The sequence below is a fragment of the Balaenoptera borealis genome (assembly GCF_965194805.1).
Source record: "Balaenoptera borealis genome assembly, chromosome: 19".
NCBI classification, from domain to species: Eukaryota; Metazoa; Chordata; class Mammalia; order Artiodactyla; family Balaenopteridae; genus Balaenoptera; species Balaenoptera borealis.
Window position 1 is genome coordinate 63179496 of NC_138878.1, and position 22966 is coordinate 63202461.

General features: G+C 52.3%; 4 protein-coding genes across 9 annotated transcripts in view; 1 reads left to right on the forward strand and 3 right to left on the reverse strand.

Annotated features, from left to right (window-relative positions):
• SHANK1 (SH3 and multiple ankyrin repeat domains 1) overlaps positions 1 to 22966 on the reverse strand; it is a 156884-nt gene that overhangs the window by 100946 nt on the left and 32972 nt on the right. The window lies entirely within an intron of this gene.
• On the reverse strand, positions 89 to 7395 carry LOC309616542 (uncharacterized protein; the record flags this gene model as incomplete). Its single annotated transcript, XM_082367199.1, has 5 exons — positions 89 to 3155; positions 5217 to 5363; positions 5834 to 6210; positions 6656 to 6762; positions 7153 to 7395. 5 exons carry the CDS (start codon positions 7393 to 7395, stop codon positions 2659 to 2661), a joined length of 1371 nt encoding a protein of 456 aa, XP_082223325.1. The 3' UTR covers positions 89 to 2658.
• LOC309616775 (uncharacterized protein) lies at positions 9558 to 17219 on the forward strand. Of its 6 annotated transcripts, none has more exons than XR_014237587.1 (3): positions 9563 to 15596; positions 15979 to 16051; positions 16294 to 17209. XR_014237587.1 is itself a non-coding variant. In XM_082367760.1 (3 exons), the coding sequence occupies exons 1-3, from the start codon at positions 15461 to 15463 to the stop codon at positions 16497 to 16499; spliced, it is 318 nt and encodes a 105-aa protein (XP_082223886.1). In that variant the 5' UTR covers positions 9563 to 15460; the 3' UTR covers positions 16500 to 17219. The 6 variants fall into 6 exon arrangements, 2 of the variants coding, with proteins under 2 accessions (XP_082223886.1, XP_082223885.1); XR_014237588.1 differs by having other exon boundaries at positions 15984 to 16051; XM_082367760.1 differs by having other exon boundaries at positions 15984 to 16051; positions 16386 to 17219.
• Positions 17315 to 22017, reverse strand: KLK1 (kallikrein 1). Its single transcript, XM_082367750.1, has 5 exons — positions 21879 to 22017; positions 19945 to 20104; positions 18390 to 18676; positions 18107 to 18243; positions 17315 to 17518 (listed from the first exon to the last, which is right to left on the reverse strand). Exons 1-5 carry the CDS (start codon positions 21922 to 21924, stop codon positions 17363 to 17365), a joined length of 786 nt encoding a protein of 261 aa, XP_082223876.1. The 5' UTR covers positions 21925 to 22017; the 3' UTR covers positions 17315 to 17362.

Consider the following 22966-nt stretch of genomic DNA (forward strand, 5'->3'; position numbering starts at 1 on the left):
CCTCTAGAATCTTCCTGAACAGGCGTGAGACGTTGTCCCGGGAGGCGGAGAAAAAGAGAGCAAGGAAATATTGGGGCCCGTTTTCCTATCATGAGAGTCAGGCAATTCTGTGAGCAGCACAAGAGGCGGGCGGTGCAGGGGAAGGACCCCAAGTGTGGGAGGAGCCAGAAGGAATTGCCAGCACGGCAGTGGCGCGACCTATGGCTGCAGGGGCGGGGCCGACTCAGACGCAGTCCCAGACGCAGGGTGGGAGGCGGGGCCAGTGCGGAGATTGACAAGGGGGCGTTCCGGGAAAGGGTCTGCGTGGCGCAGAGTTAGAGGCCGAGCCTGCGCAGTGAGAGGCGGGGCCAGAGGCTGGACTCTGGGGTTGGGAAGCTCGACTCCTGGGTGGAGGGAGGAGGGGATTGGAGGTCCGGACTCACCTGGAGATCTGAGGAGTGTCTTTCAACTGACATGATTGTAAAAGTTTTTTTCAAAGATATTAAATGAAACTTCTCTACTTCAAACCCACTGTCCAGAGTCGCCATTGTCAACAAGTTGGTGTGGACTTTTTACTTTATGATATACACACACACGTTATGGGTAAAGATGCTTTTTTTTTTTTTTTTTTTAACTCCAGTAGTCTCATAAGTAGTCTCTCCCCATCGTACACAGAGTGACCTCATTCCTTAAGCAGTGGCAAAGTATTCCCTTGTGTGACTAGAACACGCTTTATTTAGCTGGTTCCCCTGGTCATTGGGGTTGTTTTCTTCCTTCTAGTGAGGAGCTCCTCCATGAAGCCTGTGGTCTGAAGTAAAAGGAAGAGACCTAAACTCTGCACTTAAGTGGCACATTTCCTTCACTGGTTCCTGCTTCCCTCAGAAGAATGCAAAGTCCTCACTGTGGCCCACAAGGCCCGGAGTGACCTTGTCCCTGTTCCCTTTCTGTCCTCATTTCCTTCCTCTCTCTCCCTTGAGCAGGGCTACACTAGCACATTGGCCTCCCTGGTCTTCCTGGAACCTGCCAAGGACATGTCTACCCCAGGACCTTTGCATTTGCTGATTCCTCTGCCTGGAACTCTTTCCCCCAATCAATCCCCATGACTCTCTTCCTCTCTTCAGTCCTGTTTCTGCTCAGATGTCGCCTTAGCATAGAGCCCTCACCCGTCTGCTCTATACAACAGACCTCTCCTTTCCAGACTGGTCTCCCTTACCCTCTGTTATTTTTCTTCATAGCTCTTATCTCCTAACATATCTATTTGTGGGCATGTTTTTTTCTTTTTGCCTCCCTGCTGAATTGTCAGTTCCTTAAGGACTAGGATTTGTGTCCAGTTGGGTCACTCCTGTAGACCCGGTGTCTGGCACATAGTTGCAGCTCACTTTTTGTTAAAAATGAACACATTGGAGAGCCTTTTGTGCGAGACAAGAGGAAGAATTATTGTAACAACACTTAATGAGCACATACTATGGACTAAACTCTGACTAGATTAAGGTACAATTGGCTTTCTGTATCCACAGTTTCCACATACATGATTTCAACCAACCACAGATCGAAAAAATTGGGGAAAAAATATCTCCAGAAAGTTCTCAAAACCGAAACTTAAATTTCCTGTGTGTCCCAGCAACTGTTTGCATAGCATTTACATTATATTTATAACTATTTACATAGCAATTACATTGTATTACATATTATAAGTAATCTAGAGATGATTTAAAATGTACAGGAGGATGTGCATAGGTTACATGAAAATACCCTGCAATTTTATATAGGGGACTTGAGCACCCCCGGATTGCGTTATCCAAGGGGGGGGGGGTCCTGGAACCAATTCCCTCGAGATACAGAGGAGCAACTGTACTGTCATTATCCTCCAAACCATATGCAAGAATTGGCTACCTATAACAGCCTTTAAAATAAATAAATAGAGAAGGAGTGGGATGCTATAGGGAAAAAAACTAAGTCAAAAAAAGGAATAGACCTGAACTGGGCTAGGGGAGGAGAAAGGGAGTGGTGGCAGGAGATCCTGGCAAAGGCAAGAGGTGAAGCGTGGGTGCAAGGAGAATTAACCTCAGGAGGGGCAAATTATCGGGGGTCACAAAAGTGAAGGATGAAGCCCAAAGAGCTTGGAGAGAATCAGCTATTCAACACACATTGATTGAGCACCATCTGTATGCCAGGAACCAGGAACCAGCCTGTTTGCTGACACCTCCCATCTCTTTCCCGCCGAGTCTCTCCCTCACCTATCCCTGTACCCCAGAGGGCTCAAGGGATGGCCCCAGAGAGGCGTGGCATTTCCAGGGAACACTTACAAGGTACTGACCTTAAAAGAATGTTCTGGGTGAAAAACGCAGATTATTTGAAAATACAGATTATTAATCTGAGTTGGGGGGGGGTGTTTCAGAGGGGACTGAGGGGGTAGAGAGCAGGGTTGGCAGGTGCTTGGCAGGGAGCCGTGGGAGCAGGCCCGAGGTGGGGACATTCTCATGTCTTAAGTCCAGGTGGCCTGGGTCGCCAGGAGGGACCAGAAATTCATGTAGTTCAGATAGGAAAAGAAACCTGGGGGAAGGAAGAGAGCAAAGGCGGTGAGGCGCAGAGTTCACCAGCCCAAGCCTGATCCCCGTCCTTTCTCCAAGCCCAGCTGTACCTCCTATCATGTCCCCAAATGCATGTCTAAACCCAAACTCAGCCCCATCCCCTACACTGTCCCCAAACCCAGCACCACTCTCTACACTGTCCCCAACCCATTCCCAAATTCAAACCCGACCCTGCATCCAGCCCCAGGCCTGTCCCCAACCCCATCTCCCTACTCAATCCAATCCTCCCAGCCCACAATCCCCTCCCCATCCCAAACCCTATCCCACCCTGACCCCATCTGCATCCTTGAACGCATGCCCAAACCCCAAACCCAACCCCACCCCAGCTCAAACCAGTCATCAGGAAGAGGAAGACGCCAATCCATGCCAGGTAGAAGCTGCACCCCAGCTTGTAGGTCATGCCTTCTTGCAGGTACTCATGGGCCTGCATCAGGTAGAAGAGGATACCCAGTATCATGCTGGTTCCTGTATGAGTACAGGTGTTAGGAGGCCGGGCATCAGGTGTGTGAGGACCCCTGCCCATAGCTGTGTGGCTGCCAGGATCGTGTTCCTTATTTTCCCACTTGCTTTTACCTCCATGAACCTCTGCTCACAGGCAGGAAAACAGGCTCCTGACGATGTCTTGGTGGAGGACATTGGGAGGGCGAGACTTGGTGTTTAACCAGGCAATGGTGATGTCTAAAACCACAGGCTTTGGAGCTAACAGACTGGAACTCTTGTCCCGTTTCTGTATCCCACCTTAGGGAAGCCACTCCATCTCTCTGAGCCTCATTTCCCTCATCTGTAAAGTGGGCATAATCGTAGGACCCATCTCCTTGGGCTGTCTTGAGGAGTTATTGAGATTGGCACATTCCCTGGCACAGAGTGTGTCCTCAAGAATTGAGATTATTGGGAATTCCCTGGTGGTCCAGTGGTTAGGGCTCCGCGCTTCCACTGCAGGGGGCACGGGTTCGATCCCTGGTCGCGGAACTAAGATCCTGCATGCCGTGCGGGTGGCCAAAAAAAAAAAAAAAAAAAACAGAATTGAGATTATCATCACTATATTGGGTCTTTAATTTTGGGCTTCTGAAGCAGTGGCAAGAAACGTAGTCATTCTGGATATTTTAATTTTATTTTGAAATGACATGAATTAAAGAGAATTTGTGAAAAGGAAAAGACTCGTTTTTTTCCCCTCTCAGGTAATGGAGTACTGGGTAACTTTTTCTTTGTTATTGAAAAATAATATAGGAGGTGTTTTCCATTTCATTAAAAGGGGGAATGGGCAGAATTTTTTTTTTTTTTTTTTTTTTTTGGCCATGCCACGCAGCATGTGGGATCTCAGTTCCTCGACCAGGGATCGAACCCGTGCCCCCTGCCCCGGAAGCATGGAGTCTTAACCACTGGACTGCCGGGGAAGTCCCAGAAATGATTTTCTTACAGAACAAACGTCCTATTTTAGATGACATATAACAGGGGTGTTTTCTACACTTTGTACCTTATATTTAAACAATTGGGAAGATTTACTAGACAAACTGGATAAATACCATTTACTAACAAGAAAACAGGAAGTTGAGTGTTCTCTCTTCTTGGCCTTACCATCACTCTCCAAGAATGTTCTCTTGATGCAACTGAAAGTTGTGAACAATTATTACAAGAGACGGGAACACAATATCCTTCATTTCCAAAGTAAATTGCCCCCCTTTTTCTGAAAAGTGTAATTTGGCATGCAAATGGAAAACTAAACTATTCTAATCAGACTATCGATTCTGAGTTATTTGGAAGGAAGTGGGAGGACTGCCATGGTAAGGAGGTGTGCAAAGTTAAACAGCTACCATCACGTACTGACACTTTCTCATTCAATCCTCACTACCTCTCCACGTGGTAGGATATTTTATTATCCCCATCCTACAGATGAGAAAACTGTGGCTCAGAAAACATTAAGTAGCTTGAACAAAATCACAGAGCTGGTGGTGGTGGTGGTGAGATAGGATGTGGGATGGGGTTAGAACTGAACATGGGGTTGAGTATTGGGTAGTTGGAGCCTGAGTGATGGACATTAAGGTTGAGGCATGAGTTTTGCGGATGGGCATGAGTTGTGGTTGGGGATGAGGATGGATTGGAGATGGGGAAGAACATGGGGTTGGGAATGCACTGGGTTGAGTGTGAGAGTGAGATCCACAGGTGATAAGGATGTGGTTGCAGTTGAGGTTGGGGATTAAGAAGAAGATGGGATCAGAGATGGATTTGGGGTTGAGTTTGAGGTTGACATTCATAGGCGATAGGGGTGGGTTGCATTTGGAATGAGTCTTGAGGAGGGTTAGGCATGGAGTTGGGTGTTGAGGTTTGTAAAGGGGTTGGAGATGGTAATGTGGGGATGGTTTGGAGATTGGAAAGAAGATAAAATTGGGATGGGGGTGGGGATGGAGATGGACATCACAGAAGGGAATGTGAATGAGTTTGAGATTTGTTGGTGATGGAGATGGGAGGTGAAGTGGAGGCTGGTATTGGGGCTGGAGATGGGGTTAGATTGGAAGTTGATCTTTTTTATTGGGATGGGTTGGAGATTTGGAGGGAGATAGGCTTGGGGTTGGGGATGAAGGTGAGGATGGGGATGGGATGGAGGTACTCCTTGACTTGGTTCCTCAGGGAAGGATCTCAGTGCCATGCCTGTGAGAAGGCTGATGATGACATTGGAGAAGTCCAGCATGGGCATGTTGGAACTGGTGAAGAAGATGATGTTTATGAGAATGATGCAGAGGATGAAGCTGGTAATGCTGGCGATGAAGAGGAAGGCCCAGGCAGAGTCCAACAAGTCTGGGGAAGGAAGAGAGTCAGGAACACCAAGACGGGCCCTCAGGCCCCGAGCACGGGGGAGAGGGTCCCCGGGGAGTCTGGGAGTATTCTTAAGCCCTCTCCCTTGAACATTCTTCATCCCCCTTTTAAGAAAATTGAAACTGGGCTCTAGAGAAGGGATATTGAGGCAGATGCCTTTGGCATTGAGGGTACACCCCCCAGGTCAGTAAGGACAGGTTCTTGGGCAGTGACAAGTGGGGTGGGCATTGAGAAACCAACTTGATGTGATGAGGACAGATTCCTTGGGGTGAAGAAGCCTCAGGATAGTGAATAAGATGCTACGGTTGTGAGAACGGTGAGGATGGGTAGCATGTAGGTGAGAATGAGCGTAGGGCAGTGAGGATGGTTCTGAGACAGTGAGGACCCTTCCGGGGGGAAGGGAGGACCATCCAGGGGGTGGTGAGAACCATCATGAAGAGGGGAGGACTAACCCGGGGCAGTGAGGACCAACCCAGGGGAGGCAGAAAGGGATCTCTGGAACAAAGAGGAAAGAGGAGTCCCAGGAATGGTGAGTATAAGGCAGGCCTTACAAGCATTCTGGTCGTACTCATGCAGGCAGGAGATGTCAGAGCACCGCACAAAGAAGATGGTATTGATGGGGATGGTCTGGGAGCCAGCAGGGTCCCCAGGGGGCGCCAGTGGCACCTGGAAGTGGATCCAGGGCTGGCCCAGACAGATGAGGCCGATGATTACCAAGCCGGCCAGGCTCAGTGCTAGGCTTAGCTGGCGACTGATCTTCTTGGCCTCATGCAGCAGCCGCCAGCCCATGGGCAGCTGGGAATGGCTGAGTCTACACCTCTCCAGAAACCTGCAGCAGATTGCCCACCACTGGTGTCAGCACCGCGTCCAGCCAGCCAGCCCAGCCACCCCAGGTCCAACTGTCAGAGTCCCACCCAGCCTAACTTTCAGACTCTATCTTCCCTATGTCCATTCTCCATTCCCTGTATCCCCCAGGTCCTGCCTCTAGGACATGCTCACCCAGATACAGCCTCTAGGCTCCCTGGCCTCCAGATCTAGCTTCCAGGCCCTGCCACCCCCAAATGCAGTCTCTAAGTTGAATCATAGGTCCAGCCTCTATGCCAAGCCCCACTCAGGGCCAGCCTTCAGGTCCAGCTTTCAAGCCCTGCCACACCTAAGTCCCACCTCTAGTCTCATATACTGACTGTGCTTCTGGTCCCTGACTTGTGCCTGATACCCCTCCCCCAGAATTCTGGCCCCAAATCTGGCCTACTCCGTGGACTCCTGCCTCTTACCTGCCAGGCCTGCTCTCAGTGGAGCTGCCTGATGGTAAGCTCTGAATGTTGCTTTCTAGAGGATATTGGTTGATTTGGGAGCCGTCCAAAGTGTCTTTGATACTCTCCTGGGAGGTCCAGATAATTGATTCGACGCTTTTGACACTGGCCTCGGGGCTGTGAGTAATTGATGGGGGGACATCGACTCTGGCCCGGATTGGTGACCTGGAGCTTTGAAGACTTGAGTGGAAACTCTGGGTCATTGGCTGGATACTAATTTGACTATTGTAGGTAACTGATTTTATTTTGGTCAGGAGGGTGCGAGCAGTTAATGAAGGGTTTTGGTTACTGAAGTGGCGAGTTTGGAAAACTGGTGAGACACCTCGGGTATGGAAACGGCGACTGTAAGTAATGGATGGTGTGTCTTGGCCACTGGCCCGGTGACTGCTGTTGACGGGTGTTGTGTCCTCAGCACTGAGTCGGTGACTGTTGATTGCTAGAGGGCCTTGGATACTCACCCGGCGACTGTGGATAACGGGCAGGGGGTCTTGGATACTGACCCGGCGACCCTGAACATTGGGCAGCGGCTCTTGGATACTGACCCGGCGACCCTGAACAATGGGCTGAGAGTGTTGGGGACTGATCCGGGGCCTGAAGGTAGTTGATGAAGGGTTTTGGGTCTCGCCTTGGGTGTTGCTGGGAGCTACTGGAAGAGACTCTGGCTGAGAGCTCTGCCGGCCAGATTGGGACCTCTGGGCCATGTGGAGATGCGGGACAAGGGCAGTCCCCAGATGCACTCAACAGCCTGCCAACTGCCTCACTCCCTCTTTCCAGGCATTTCCATGGCCACCTGGAAGTCCATTGGTCTCTCCGGGGCTCAGACTCTGTCCCTTGGGGTTTGAGTCTCTCTGTCCCCTCTTCTGTGTTCCTTGGTCTCTCCTGCTGTCCAAAGGCAGGCCTCAGGGCTTCAGTCTGGCCTGGCCTGGGGACAGGGGGCAGGTTCCATGACAGTTGGAGAGGTTCCAGGAGGTTGGGACGTTGGTCATGGACTCATATTCCACCCTAGCCCCGTGTGAGAGATATGGGGGCTTGGGCCGGGTCAGGGTGGGCTCAGTGTAGGGTCCTGGTGGGGTCAGGACTGGGTCAACAAGGGGTCACGGCTGGGTCAGAGAGGTGTCAGGACAGGGCAGGGGTCGGGGTAGAGGGTAGGGAACAATCAGGGTGGAGACAGAGCAGGATCAGAGAGGGGCCAGGGTGGGGTCAGAGTGGGGTCAGAGTGGGGTGAGGCGGTAAGGGAGGGGTCAGAGTGGAGACAACGGGGGCCAGAGTAGGGTCAGGGCTAGACAGGGCTGTGTCAGGGCTGGGTCATGGGCTTTGTCTGAGATCAATTCTTGCAGTTTCTGGAGGGCCTGAGATCTGAATTTCTGATTCCTTCCTCCTACCTGTTCCCACCCTCCCCCCGTCCCAGGGCCTTCTCTGAATCAATTTCATCCCTTTATTTCCATCTGAAATTCTTTGTGTCTTCTTGCTCCCTTTCCTTCTCCTCTGTCTCTCCTCACCTTTCCCTGAGTCTCAGGGACCCTGAGAAGATTGGGCCTGTTCCCTGCCCTCAAAGACCTCCAATCTGGACTTGGGGATTGGGACTTCCCTGGCAGTCCAGAGTTAGGATTCTGCACTACCACTGCAGGGGGCACGGGTTCCATCCCTGGTTGGGGAACTAAGATACCACAAGCCACGTGACGTGGCCAAAAAATAAATAAATTTTAAAAATGAAAAAATCTGGGATTGGGGAGAGGAGGCAGACCCAGCTACAGCTCAAGAAGGGCTCAGGAGAGGTCAGCAAGGGTGCAAGCATCCCAGAGAGTGTATGCCGCCTTTCCAGTCAGAAGTGGGGATTTTCCAAACTGTTGTCTCCTTCATCCTCTCCTTTGGCTTTAGTGATGATCTTTTGGAAAAAATAAAACCCCGTGAACTTTTATGTCTTTAATTACATGAATATCCATTTAACCGCTCTGTACCTCTGTTTCCTCATCTGTGAGAGGAGACAATGATACTTCAGAGGGTTGTTATAAGGATGAGATGGGTTGATCACATGCAAAAGGGCTCAGAACCCATTGTAAGAAAAACCTGTTGAATTTTTACATTTCATGGGTATTGATTCAGTCCTAAAAGTTTCTTTCTCCATCTCCCAAGCTCCTTCCTGAGTTCCAGACTCAGAGACCCAACTTCCTCCGAAATCCACGTTGGGATGTACCGTAGAAGAAGAGAAGGGAATGACTATTACTGGGTACCACTAATGCATCCATCCCTTCATTCATTAATTCATGCATTCATTCATTATTCTTTTTAGTTAACAAAGAGCAAAGGCTCTGTACCAGGCAATAGGGATGCAGCGGGAAATAGAAGAGATTGGTTCCCTACCCTCATGGAAGACTGGCAGGGAAATAAATAGTGAAATAATAAATCCCAAGTCTAAGGTGTGCACGTACGAGAGAATTGCACACTGTACTGTGAGAGTGTTTAATGGGCAACCTGGCTAAGAATTGAGGCTGGGGGTGGGGTAGGGCTCAGGAAAGGAGATGTGGAGGAAGTGATATTGGAGGTGAGAGTGATTGGGGCAGTCGGGCCAAGGTGGAAGACTAGTGCCCCAGGTAGAGGGGGCAGCATGAACTCAGGGTGTAGAGGCCCCAAGGTAGCCTCTTGGTGTGCGGGAGGGACCCTGTGAAGTCCAGCGTAGCTGGAGGTAAGTGAGCAGTGCGGGGTCAGGGTCCCTGCCAGCTGGAAGGTTGGCAGATCACAGCCCTTGGTGAATGTCGGGTGCACCACCCGTGTTCACTCTTTGGGCACCATGGGTCTTGGCCTCGTGAACACACTTTGGAACCTGTGTCATAGCTGTCTGTGTCCCGGGTTGGGATATGTGACAGGGATGGAGAGAAGGGGATGATGTTGAGAGTGGAGATGGAGCTGGGCTTTGCGGAATAGGGAGCAGAGGAGGAGGTCGGAGACAAAACAAGTAGGTCTGGGTTTAGGATGGGTGGTGGGTGGGAGAGGAGATGTGCATTAGGGCTAGAGATGGGAATGGAGTTGTGTTCGGGGTTTAGGACAGGGGGAATATAGGGGATGGCACGGGGCTGTGGATGGTGCTGGGATGGCACAGGAAACAGAGGTGGGGATGAAATCGGGATTGGGGTTTGGGTGGGGATGGGAAGATGGCTGTGGGTGGAAGGGGATTGAGAATGGGGTAAAAGGCAAGGTTAGGGTGGGGGTGGAGACGTGGCTGTGTTCGAAGATGGAGACTAGGACGCAACCGAGTGATGCAGGCAGAGCCAGGCCTCCAGAACTCTATTCTTTCCCAGCGGAACAAGCCTCTGCCTGGGAGGAGGACCGCAAGTTTGTCCTGCGGGGCTGGTGTCTTGTCTTCAACATCCTGGCGACCCTGATGCTGTTCAGCATGATGGATGGGCGTATGGCCTACTTGCAGGGCTCCTACACTGGCTACCTGGGCTTCTGGACCAACTGCGGGAAGCACAAGTGCGCCAGCCTGGGCCAAGTCACCGGTCAGTAGGAGCCTGGGCAGGCTTTGGGATGCTCTGGGGGCGGGGTGGTCTCTGGAGATGATCTGGGGAGAGAATCTCTGGGGGAATCTCTTTGGGTGTTCTTGGTTGGGGGGGGGGATCTTTAGAATTCTTGAGAGGGTCTCTGGAGATTCTCTGAAGGCCTTATGAGGAAGCTTCCTGGAGTTTTATGTGGGCTTATGAGGAAACAGGACTGTCATTGCTCATGGGAAAAAGAGCGTTACACTTGGCCAGAACCCAATCTGCCTCATGACTAGATGGCTAGACACCTTCATTCTCTCTCTCACTCTTTTTAAAATAGTGTGTTTTTTTTTAAGATAACAAGAGCCTTCCAGCTCCTTCAGAAACATTTTGCCTCCTTGTAGGTCTCCGCGTTTCCAGTGCTTTCGAGCATTGCCCCAGAGGCAGCCCAGACCCTGGAGCCAGAGCTCTGGGTTTGAATCCTGCCTCAGACACTTGGTAGCTGGGTGATCCTGGGCATATTACGTCACCCCTGTGTGCCTCAGTTTCCTCGTTTCTATAATGTCAGTGATAGTAGTACCAATTCATGGGCTGTTTGAGGAATACGTGAGTTAAAACACGTAAAGGAATTAGAACAGTGCCTGGCACATAGTAAGTGCTACCCCCAGATTTCTTCTTATTATTATAAGGATCCGCCACCCCACCAGCCAATGCGCCTACCTTCATTTCAGATCTCAAATAAGTGCTCATAAAACTTCCAGAATATTGTGTGGTATTAATCTTATTTATTTATTTTGAGTATCTCTTTCTCTTATACCTCTCAAACTCAAGCTGGTTTCAAGTTACGGAAAAGTCTGCAGGCATAAATTGTCCCTGCTTCGGGATCCAGGTGTTCAAAAGGTATCTGTCTCTTGCCATCTCTCCTTGAAGGATTCTTTTGTGTTGGGCCCTCAGGCAAGCTGTGCTCATACAGTGGCAATGGGGCTCTCAGCAGCTCCCAGGTCCCATTTTTTTCCTGTAAGCAACGAAGAAGAAAAGAGAATAAGTTTTCTTCTGTGGCCCTCACACAAAGTTCTCAGGATTAGCTCCGATGGGATCAGATTAACTACCCTGGGATTTCTCACTCCTCCCTGAATCATTTGCTGTGGTCAGGAGGACGTCATGCTGTGTCTGGCTGGGTCTGAATCACATGCTTTTCTTAAGAGTCAACGGAGGGGGTCATTTCTGTCAGAATCACAAGGACAGAGGGTGGGCAGAGAGTTCCTCTGAACAATAGCAAGTTGCTCTTGCCAAAAGAATGGGAATGGATGCTGGGTGGGCAAAAGCAACTGTGCACAATTTCCCCCTCTATTTACAATACTTTCTTTGAGCATGACTCCTTTTGGGGGATGTATTCCCAAGAGCAGAATAGCAGTGCTTCAAAAGGGCTGAGGAAATTTTGTAGGGCTTTGATATACACTCCCCATACGGAAGTCAGGATTCTCATGACAAGCAGCAGAAGCCAATTCAAGCTGGTTTAAGCAGAAAATAGATTTACACAGGATATTGCGGAGCTTATAGACTCTCTGTGAGGCCAGGGAACTGGGCTCCAGGGACTGACTGAGTGATGAAGACTGTGCCGAAAGAGTCCTGGGGACTGGCTGACTGGTCACACACACTGTAGCCTGGCGTGTGGACCCCAGTCTCTCCAGGCCTGGACTCCACTGGGGAACCTCTTTCTCTGCTGCCCCAGGACCCCGGAGGAAGTTGCAGCCACTCCGACTAGAATAGAGTTCACGGCTATTTCTCCTGGCTGCTGATTCCAAGTTTAGCGTGGCTCTATTTTATTGGTGGAACCTGGTCACATGCTGAGGTCCTAGCAGTAAGAGGCTGGTTTCCTTGCTGGGAAGTGTGGATACAAACATTGGGAAATTCCCCAAACATAGGACTGGTGTTCAAAGGCGCTGGGAAGACAAAAAAGAAGGGCGAATATTCATTACATTCCTCATTTGTTCTGAAATGTTAACTCTGTGTGATTTTATTTGATTTGATTTGATTTGATTTTTTGGCTGCACCACGCGGCTTTTGGGATCTTAGTTCCCCTACCAGGGATTGAACCCTGGGCCCTTGGCAGTGAAAGCACAGAGTCCTAAGCACTGGACCGCCAGGGAATCCCTCTATGTGATTTAAAAATTTTTCCTTATTTTAAAATTTAAATGACTTTTATTTTATTTGAACAGGTAATATATTTGCGTGGTTCAACATTTTAAAAAATGCAGAAGTCTCCCTCTCATTTTTGTCCCCCGTCCCTCCCAGTTCCCCTTCCTGGGGGCAACCGATGTTACGAAGCCATTTTTAAGCTCTTATGTGTTCTGCTAGTCAAAGTCTCTGCATATATGAGAAAATGGCTATGGTTATATACACGTAAGACTATATATACACACACACACATATATAGGCATGTATTTATTTATATTTCATTTAAAAAACACACATGGCAGTGTTACAGTTCTCGTTTAAAGGTAAATCACCATTTATTGAATGCTAAGAATATACAAAGCTTTGTGGTTGGCATAAAGAAATAACAAATAGGTTGTGAGGGTTTTAATTATTTTTTAGGTGCAGAAATTTAGGATTTTTATGTAGTCTAAATTCTCCACCTTTGCCTCTGTGACTTTACCAACTGCTCCTCAGCTTTGGGGAGTTCTTCTCCTTCTAGATTTTTGGTGAACATTCAATTATGGTTTTATGTGTGTGTGTGTGTGTGTGTGTGTGTGTGTGTTTTAGGGTTTGACTGTGATTTTGGTGGGTGGTATTCAGGCAGTACTGAATCCTGTGCTCCTTGCCAGGAGCCTACAGAAGGGACCTGAATCAGTCATAAGTCTTTGGATCACAGGTGGTAGAAACTCTAACTTGAACTAGCTTGAGTGAAGGAATTTACAGGTTCACCTAAGTGAAAAAGTATGGGGGTAGAAATACTTTCAGATATGGCTGCATTCAGCGGTCCAAGCAAGGGATTGCATCAGACATTACTGTCTGTCTGTTTCTTGGTTACTTACTTGAGTGGGCTTCATTCTCAAGGCTCCATGTAGTGGCAAGGTAGGATCCAGTTAGGAAAAAAAAATCATTCTAGGTGCTTCAGAGGGAAGTAAATATAGGGAATTGGTTTCATAGGTAATAGAAGAGCTGAGAAGCCGAGTAGGAATGGTGAGGCAAATCAGGGATTAGCAACTCAGGAAGCTGCTAGGCCCCTACGCCAGAAGGACAAAGGGAAGAAGTAGTATTACTGGAGTCTGGAAGTCGGAGCCATCTGGAAGGCACAGACTCATGCTGGGATTTGCTTAGAGGTGGCTACAGTCACAGAAGAAATGCATCGATGGCTGAAGACACCAACTGAGGCAGAGAGAGAGGAGAATAAAGACCCTGGCTTGTCCCCTCTCGCTAGAGCCAGTCTTCTGCCAGTGCCTCCCATGAGCCAAACAGAGATAAGTCAGTGAGCAAGGGAGGCTGGTAAATGTAGTCCTTGTAATGCAGAACAGAGAAGGGCGGGGAATGAACCTGAAAGCAGACACACAGAAGAATGACTGGCAGAACTGCTAACAACTCAGACCTCAGGTCCGGCAGGAAAAAAAAGTGCAGAAATTTCCTGCAAAAGTCCTGTGTGACTGGGTCACAAGGTACCCCCAAACCAAGCATGGTGGCTAGAGCAATGCAACGTACTGACTGGCTTATAACTGGGACTCCAAGTGAGGAACGGCAGGAAGGCGAAATGCATGGTGCGGAGGTAAGCTGCAAATGCCCATCCCTTCTGACCAAACTACAGAGTGGGCTTGTCTCTGGGATGACAAGAGCCAGGGACTTGAGTGTCATCTCAACTCTCTTTCTCTCCTTCTCTTGCCTGCTTTTTCTTCTTAGTTTTACTCTCTCAGTTCTCCTGTCACCTAGGAGGCTGGGTCCAAGGCTCAGGCAGCTCCAAGCTCATAATCCTCTTGATTAGAGAAGAAAGAGCTGGTCCCTGACAGCTTCAGTTAGAAAAAGTCCCTGGGCAGAGCTTGATTGGTTGGCTTTGGTCATGTGCCCATGTTTGAGCCAATCACCACTGTCTGGGTCATGGGGCACTGTGATTGGCTCAGCCAGAGTCACATGACTACCTCTGTGGCCCCAGAGGGCAGGGTATGTCATGAAAAACTCTCAACCAGGATTATGTGATTGATCCTGAGAGCACTATTTCTATTTTGTAATATGTTCAGTTTGCCAGAAACAAAGCAAATGGAGTTTTAGCTCATTTGGCTGAAATAGTCTTGCACTGTTCAAAAGTAGGCAAAGTAGGAAAGGGCTAAAAGGGAGAGATGTAATTCTCAGAAGGAGCTGAAACTCCTGTCATACTGAAATGCAAATTGGATAAATATCAATTTTAAACTGAGTGTGATTACGTCTTTTAGGTACTTTGGTTTTAGAGTATTTGGAAATTTTCTTGTGTGTACATCTGTGTGTGTGCTCTGGGGGATGTCAGGAGGGTGATTTGGAGACTGTCTGTGAGGGGCTCTAGGGTGTGAATGGGGGTGACATTGGGATACCTGGGGAGGTCTGGGGGTGTGAGTGGGGTCATTAGGGAAACTTGGGGTAAGAGTGGGAGAGAAGTAGCGTGACTTTAGAGGTGATTAAAGTGACTAAGGGTGCTATGGGGAGTGCCTGGGATTGGTATGGAAGGTATTAATGTGATTTGCTGTGGGGCATCTTTTGGGAGTATGAATAACTTTAGGGGTGACTGTGGGGATGACTCTAGAAATAATAGAGATGATTCTGTGGGGTGAACTTGAGGATGTGAGTGGGGGTGACTCAGGGGTCATCTGTGGGGTGACCTTGGAGGTATGTGTGGAGTTGATTATGAGAGTGTCTAGGATTGACTTTGGGGTAAGAGAGGGTGATTTGGGACAACTTTGAGGGTGCAAGTGGGGATGACTTTTTTAAAAATTGAGATATAGTTGACTTATAGTATTATATAAGTTTCAGGTGTACAACATAGTGATTCACAATTTTTAAAGAAGGTGGGTTTTTAAAGACTTTGGGTTAACTTTATGGGTACGTGGGGCTGACTTTGTGAGAGTAGGAGTCATTTTGGGATTTCAAGGAGGTGACTTTGGCGAGGGCAGTGGGGGTGATTTTGAGGATGTCTGTAGCTAAAATTTGGGGGTGTCTGTTGGGGATGTTGCTCAGGGCTGTCAGTGGGGATGAGCTGGGAGGGTGACCTTGGAGAGTATCCGGGGGTGACTCTGGGGCATTTCCCCCTTCCCTTCCAGTTCTCATCCACATGAGCATGGGCTTCATGATCGTGGCCCTGATCCTGTGTCTACTCCTCCTCCTGGCCATGGGCTTCTCCTTCCGGCCAGTATTCCGCCGCCTTAATAAGGCTGACCTCATCTTCAGTTCCCTCAGCTTTTGCATCGGTGAGTGTTTCCCTGGGGGAAGGGGTGCCCTCCCCACCTCAGCATCTCTCCCCGGGGCTCTCTTTCTGGCTTTGGGGAGGTGTGTCTCAGTTTCTGTCCTGCTGGGTCTCTGTCTTTGAATGCCTCTTGGGCTCTCTGCCCCACCCTCCCTGTGTGTTTCTCAGTTCTATATCCTTCTCAGTCGGGGTGAGTGTGCTGGGCCTCTCACTCTCTTCCTGTTTCCCCCTCTTTCTTTCCGCCCCCTCCTGGTATCTTCTGTCTTGTGTGTGTGTTTGCGCGCGCGCCCTTGTCATGGAGGGTGGGAGAGGATGTCTCTCTTTTCTCTTTCTGGGGGCCTCGGGGTCCCTCTCCAGCCTCGTGTCCATCTCTGGCCCCACCCCAGTGCAGGGCTCCTGGTTGTCCTCAGCCTGACGCTCTTTGTAGCCAACTGCGAGACGCTCCAACCGAGGCCACAGGTATCCTACCTGGTGACCACCTACCTGTGCTGGGGCGCCGGCGCCTTGACGCTGTGGGCCGGTGAGGGCGGGGCCTCGGGAGGAAGGGGCGGGGTCTCGGCAGGGGGTGGCACCCGGGGAGAATACCAGGCAGGGCTTCTGGCCAGATTGGGGCGGACCCCCGGGGAGGTCAGCCTCGAGGGAGAGGGCGGGGCCTAGGGCGGGGTTCGGAGTCCAGCAGCCCATCTGGCCCCCACCCCCAGGAACCCTGAGCTACTTAAACTACGTGGGCATGTGGGGCAAAAGGGGGCCCTCCACGGAGCTGCGGGTGAGCCGCCGCCGGTGCGTCTCGCAGCAGAGCACCCTGAAGTCCGAGTCCGAACAGCAGCAGTCAGACCCGGACTCCAAGAGCACCGAGGAAGAGCCCACGTCACTTCCCCCCCAAGAACCCCCGTCTAAGCCTCTCTAAGCAATTGCACCCGAGCTTCTCAGGACACTGACGCCTAACCGCCGCCAGGTGCCGGGCCCACCCATTTCATCTTGGCCACGCGCCCGAGATTAGACTTCCCTGGAGGTCCCACCCCCTAAGAACCCTCCGAGAACAGGTGGCAAAGCCCCACCCCTCGAGCCAGGGCCCTCCCTTTGCGGCTCTGTTCCCGCCCAGAGTCCTCCCCCTGCCCCCACCCCGGAAGTCCAACACCGCCCCCTCCAGTTCCGCACTCCGCCCGTGCTGTGTGGCCTGTTGGTGTGGCCCCGCCCCCGAGCTTAGCTAGGCCCCGCCCCCAGGCGTCCAGCCCTCGCTGGCCGTGGCCCGAAGCCGCACTTCATCATAGGAGTTCCTACCCCTCCGAGGGCCAGCACCGCCCCAGGATGTCCAGTCTTGCCCGGGGCCGACACGACACTGCCCAGCATTTGATTTAGCCCCGCTCCCCGGCGGAACAGACCCCGCCCCAGGGAGGCGTGGCTTGCAATTTATACCCCCCGCCCCTCCCTGGCTTCCGTGCCACAATAAAACGTGGGCCCTATCTCTCTGAGTCCGAGCCTCCGTTTCGTGCTCTCCCCCAGGGCAGAGTGGGGCTCAGAGTTCTTGCCTTGTCCTTTGGGGTCTGAGCCTTTCTCTGCCTCTTTGTCCACACCTGCCTCTGACCCTTCCTTTCCCCCCTGATCATAACTGCACATCTCCCGCCGAGAGAGACCGGGAGGGCTGGGGAGGCTCTAGTCCGGGCCGGATGGGTCCCGAGTTCCCAGGTGTCTAGCGTCTGGAAGGGCAAATGACACCAGGAGTTGATGCATATTCGATTTTACTGGGGGTAAGGGACAGGGCGGGGGCATTCAGGGGTTGTCAGCCATGGTCTTCTTGATCCAATCCACATATAAAATCACTTTGGTGTAGACGGAGGGCTTATTGGGGGCACCACACGGGATGTGGCCCCATGACGTGATTCCCTGAAACATACCCTCGCAGATCAGCGGGCCCCCTGAGTCACCCTACAGCACAAGGGGGAGGGGGAGAGTGTGAGAGAGGTTAGCTGGGCCTGGGGGGCTCCAGCACTTGGACCTGGGTGCACAGATCCAGACAGCGACTCCCCATCTCTGGGGAAAGAGACAATTGTCTCCAGAGTCCCCTCCCAGAAGAACATCAGCGGGGACTCCAACAGAGGGGACAGTGGCTTGAGTCCTGCCAATGGGGATGGGACCTCAGGGTCCAGTTTCTTCCCCGGGGTTGGGGGGGGAGGGAGGATCCAGGAGGAGGATGGTCCCTGCAGACAGATCAGTGGGGAGGAGGAGCGGGACCCATCTATAGGACACTCCCGCCCTCAGGGCTCGTCTCAGATGTCACCTCTCCGGAGAAGCTTTCTCTGACCGGAGAGTAAGCATGTGTTAGAGGAACAGGCGAATTATGATGTGCAGGAGGGAGATACCCAGGATACCGGGATGGGGATACAGGAAGGAAAGGGGGCAGAGGGCTACAGCTGCGAAGTTATGGAGACAGGTGCCTGCTTAGCTCTGAACCCCTGTCCAGAACCTGAGTCCCCTCCCCCAGCACTGCAAGGCTCGGGGGACAGACTGGCTCACCACGCAGGTGTCCTTGCCGCCCTCCAGGTGTCCAGCACACAGCATGAACTCTGTCACCTTCTGGGGGTGGGCACTGGCACACATCTCATTGGGCAGGACAGTAAGGTCCACACACTGGAGGTCATCTGGGTAAGTGACTACGGGCCAGGGAGAAACACGGCTGTGGCCAGACCCCACCCCCTCAGCCCTCCTCCCCCAGACTCCAGAGTCCAGGTCCCCAGCCCCCTCCTCCCTTACACCCAGGTGCCTGGGCTCCAGGCTGCAGGGCGTGGCCCTGGCATACACTTATCTGGTTCGATGCTGCCCCAGCCAGAGGCATAGCAGGTGCTCTCCAGCTGGGGTTCCTCGGTGGGCAGCTCCAGGACCTGCACGTCCTCTGTGATCTGGACGGGCCCTTCCAGGCGGAGCAGCATGAGGTCATGGCTGTAGTCCTCCCCTGGGGGGAGGGTGTCGTTCTTCAGGAGGCTCAGGTTGAAATTGGGGTGTGGAAAGTCCTTACTGACATGGGCAAACTGGGCTGTGTCTTCGTCCTCAAACAGGTTGTGGCGACCCAGCCAGAGCTGGTAATTGCTGGTGAAGGAGAAGATGGAGACGATGAGAATGAGAGAGGAGGCAGAAAGGGAGGGCATGAGGAAGGGTCCAAAATAAGAAAGAGAAACAAGAAGGGGGGGGGGGAGAGAGAGGGAGAGAGAGAGAGAGACCGAGGAAAGATACAGAGTCACAGAAAACAAAGAGACTGCGAGTAAATACATGAAAGAATGTGACAATGTCACAGACAGAGACAGACTGAAATGGAGTCAAAGAAGAGCTTGGAACAGTAGAGAGGATGGGAAAGATGGAGGGGAGACGGTGCGATAGAGGGAGCACACAGGGGACAGGAGGAGGAAGAGACAGAGACCGTGAGGAACAGACTAAAAAAAGAGGAAGGGAGGGAAAGGACAGAGCGAAGCAGGAGAGTGAGACACGGACCAGGTGAGGAAGGGAGGAGGAAGGAATAAGAGAGAATGAGAAATAGAGACAGAGGAGGCAAAGGGGTGAGAGAGTGAGAGAGAAAACGGAGGAGCACGGCAGGGGGGGGAGGGGGAGGGGGAGGGGAGGGGGCGGGGCGACCAGCTCCGCCGCAGCTGGGGCTGCGGGGCTGGTTCCCCAGCAGGCGGGTGACCTGGCCCCCAGCCCAAGGTCGGCGTCCCCTTCCTGCCCCAGCTCCCTCTCTCCTCTTCTCCTTCCTCCTTCCCTCCACTGCCCCCACTAGACCTTCTCTGTGTCCCCCTGGAGTGGATGATTGGCGTGGAGGGAGGTGCTGCCCAGGGATGGCTAATCTCTTCCATTTCTCTGGGGTGGAGGTGCGCTCAGCAGTGACGGGAGAGGGAGTGAGGCAGAGACCCAGAGAGAGACAGAGACACAGAGCAGAGAGTTGGAGGATGAGACACAGGTGACAGAGATGGCAGCAGAGACTTGAGATAGACAGAGACAGGGAGAGACACAGAGAAATGGAGACAGAAGAGAGAGGGAGAGAGAGACCAGTCATAGTCACACAGAGAGACCCACAGCAGAGCCAGTTACTGAGACACACACAGAGATAGGACAGAGGCAGACAGAAAGAGAGACAACAGGACAGACCCAAGAGACCCAGGGTCTCTTGGAGACCCAGGGTCACATGGAGAGGGCTTCCCTGGGGTCATCCAGTCCCAGCCCTGCCCCTCTCCTTGTGACCCTGGACCACAACCTTCCCTCTCTGCCTCAGGTCCCCCAGCCTCCCCTGAGGTTATCCGAGGGGACAGTGCTGGCTGCTTGATCCTGTGTGTGCCCCCCTCTCCAGATCCCCTGCCCCTACTCACTCACTCTTGCAGTGAGCAGCTGTGAGGACCCACTGGGGGTCCACCAGGACACCGCCACACTGGAAGCTGCTGAAACGGTACAGAGCCACCTGCCAGGGCTGGGAATGCTTCTTACACTCGTGGCCTCCTATGATCCGGGACTGGATAAGGGGCACAGCACCTGTGGATGGGGGTGCTGGGTCAGGTCGGGTGGAGTTAGCAATGGGGCTAAGAGACGGGGCTAGGAGAGGGAGCTGAGCTGTGTGATTGGAGGTTCGTGGGGGTAGAGGACCAGAGCTGGGGGTCTGAACATGGGCCAGGGGTGTTGGGAAGGGCCTGGAATTCTGGAGCCATCCCTGGGATTGTGGGTTGGTGGCTGGTCCTGGGTGTGGAGACTCGGCTGAGTACAGAGCTGACCCCCGGGATTAGGGTAGGGAACAACAAGACAGCATCTGGAGCAGGCATCTGGTGAGGGGGGTTGGGTGATTTGGGTTCTTGGACTGCAGGACAGGAGGCTATGGGTTCTGAGAGGGGAAACCAAGGATAAAGGCACCAAGAGACGAGGTCAGAGGCTGCAGGAGGAAGGATTTGGAGGATTAAGGGGCTCTCAGGCTGATGAAATAGTTAGGGCTTGGGTTGAGCTTTTGGGCTTCTGGAAAGAACGCAGATTTGGGCAATTAGGTTAGAGGGGCCAAGAAGAGCATCTGGGGAATTTGGGGGTTCCTGGAATGGAGCTGGGAGATTTGAGAGAATTTGGGGTTCCAGATCAAAGAATGAATGAAAGGATTAGGCTGGGAAAGGGGTCCTGTGATGTAGCAATGGCATTCTAACAAGAGTGAGGGCCCCGGGACCAGGTTGGGGTCAGACTGGGAGGGAGCTCAGGAGAAGGGAGAGCGGAATAACAGTCATTCTGGGATTGGGTGATTCTCATGGGGCTGGGGTTCATGGGCTGAGGCTACTGGAGGGATCTGGGGTTTTCTTGGGAGCAGCGCCAGGACAGGAATGGAGGAGGAGGCATATCAGGGGCCAAACAGCTGTGGGAACACAGAGAGAACTCACTTGATGTGGGGTTTTAGAATCAGATGTTGGGGTACCTAGGGCAGGACAGCTGGGCTGGGAAGGTACGTGTTGGGATCCTGGTGGGTGGGTTCCCAGAAAACCAGAGCTGCGCAGGAGGGATTCTGGTTGGTAAAGGGCTGGAACTTGGGGAAGGATGGAAATTCTCCAAGGAAAGGAGCATGTGATTGTGGGTTCTGGATATTTTTCCTGGGGGGAAAAGGCTGGGGTTGTGGGATGCGGGGTTCTGGAGCAAAGAGGTGAGGAAGCGACATTTGCAGAACCCACCCCCGATACCAGATGGGAGGCCTACTTAGTCACAGACCAGAAAGTCTGTTTTTGAAGAAGTATAGGTGTCTAGTGAAATTTGGGGTCCTGGGGGGATGGCGGGGGACCAGATGTCAGGACTGAAGGAGCTAGTTGAGAGCTGACAGCTGGATGGGGAAAATCACCAGGGTGTGGTAGGATTTGGGGCCTCAAGAGCCGGACCACTGGGCCATAGAGAAGTAGGGATAGGAGGGGGTGATTAGGGTCCCAGCATCTGATGGGATTGGGGGGGGCTCTGTGGAAGAGAGAGACAGAGATGGCCCAGGATCTGCCCCTTTAGTAAGGTGGGTGGGGGCAGGGATCTGAGAGGGGAAGAGGAGAAAAGTCTGGTTATTCCCGAGGGAGCAGGGACCTAGTGCAAGCAAGGTGACACTGAGGAGGGGCCAGGTTGGATTTTAGGGTGGGGCTGGGAGAGATAAGAGAGAGCCTGGTGTCCTGGTCTGGGCTAGACGGGGTCGCAGGGGTGCAGGCTGCGGTGCCATGTGGGAGGAGAGGGACTCATGGAGCGGGGCCGGGGGGCAGCATGAGAACCGGGGCCCGACCGCCCTCCCACATCTTTCCCACTGTCTCACCAGTCCCTGCCAGGGACAGGGCAAGGCACAGAACCGGGAAGCACATGATGACAGAGGTGTCCAGGGGCAGGCAGGCTGTGAGCTTGGAGCTGGGGAGCCCTCCCCGAGGAGCCTTTTATAGCCCTCATCCCCCCAGGGCCCCACCCCTGCCCTGCTGGCACCCAGATGCTGGCCAAGGCCCTGCCCCTGCTTCCTGGGGGCCGGACAACCCTCTCCCATCCCCAGCGCTTGTGGAAGGGGCGGGAGAGCCAGCAGCTGTTGTTCTGCAGGCCCTCGGTCGCACTGGAAGCCTTCCTGGGGCCTGAAGCCAGACAGGGCAGGGCCTGGAGCTCCTGGGACCTTGCTCTTGGGGACAGAGCCAGCGAGGGGAGGTGGAGGTGGGGCAAGAGGAAGCAGAAACAGCAAGGTGGAAGAACCATTGACCTCCAACACAAAACCCCATATACCTTAACCCCACGTAAGGCTATGTACCCCCAAGACCCAATATACCCTCAAATACCAGCAGTGGGGCTCTGATTCCTTTCTCCCTGCACCACTTCTAGCCAAAGATACCAGCTTCTCAGCTTCTAGAACCCCCTGAAATGTAAGCCTTTGCTTTCAGAATGCCCTGACTCTTGCACTCCTAGATTTGGGATCCAGGCCCCTAAATCTACTCTTCCTTTCATAATAAAATCTTAGGCACCTCCCCTCACCAAATCCTAGCATCCCCAGATGCAGGAATATGAAGTTTCAATGGTTCCCAGGGTAAATTTCCTAGCATTTCAAAATCTAATGCCCCCCCAAACAATGTTGGGACCCAATACCTACCTCCTCCTTGTTCCCCAAATCTGGATGCTCAAGGTCATGTCCTCCAAAGTCCCAAAGATCCTGGACTCCTGCCTTGCAGGGTCAAGAGATCGTCTCTGCAAATTCCAATCCACCCTCCCCTCCATAAACTATTTAGGTCTCAGGAGCCAGGTTCCTGTGCCTTGACATTCAGTGACCTTGAAACATCACATTTTTGGGGTCAGGAACTAGATTCCTGCAGCCTCAATGATAAACCCAATCCATTTCTAAGGTTCCCAACCCATTCTCTTGGCTCTTCAGTA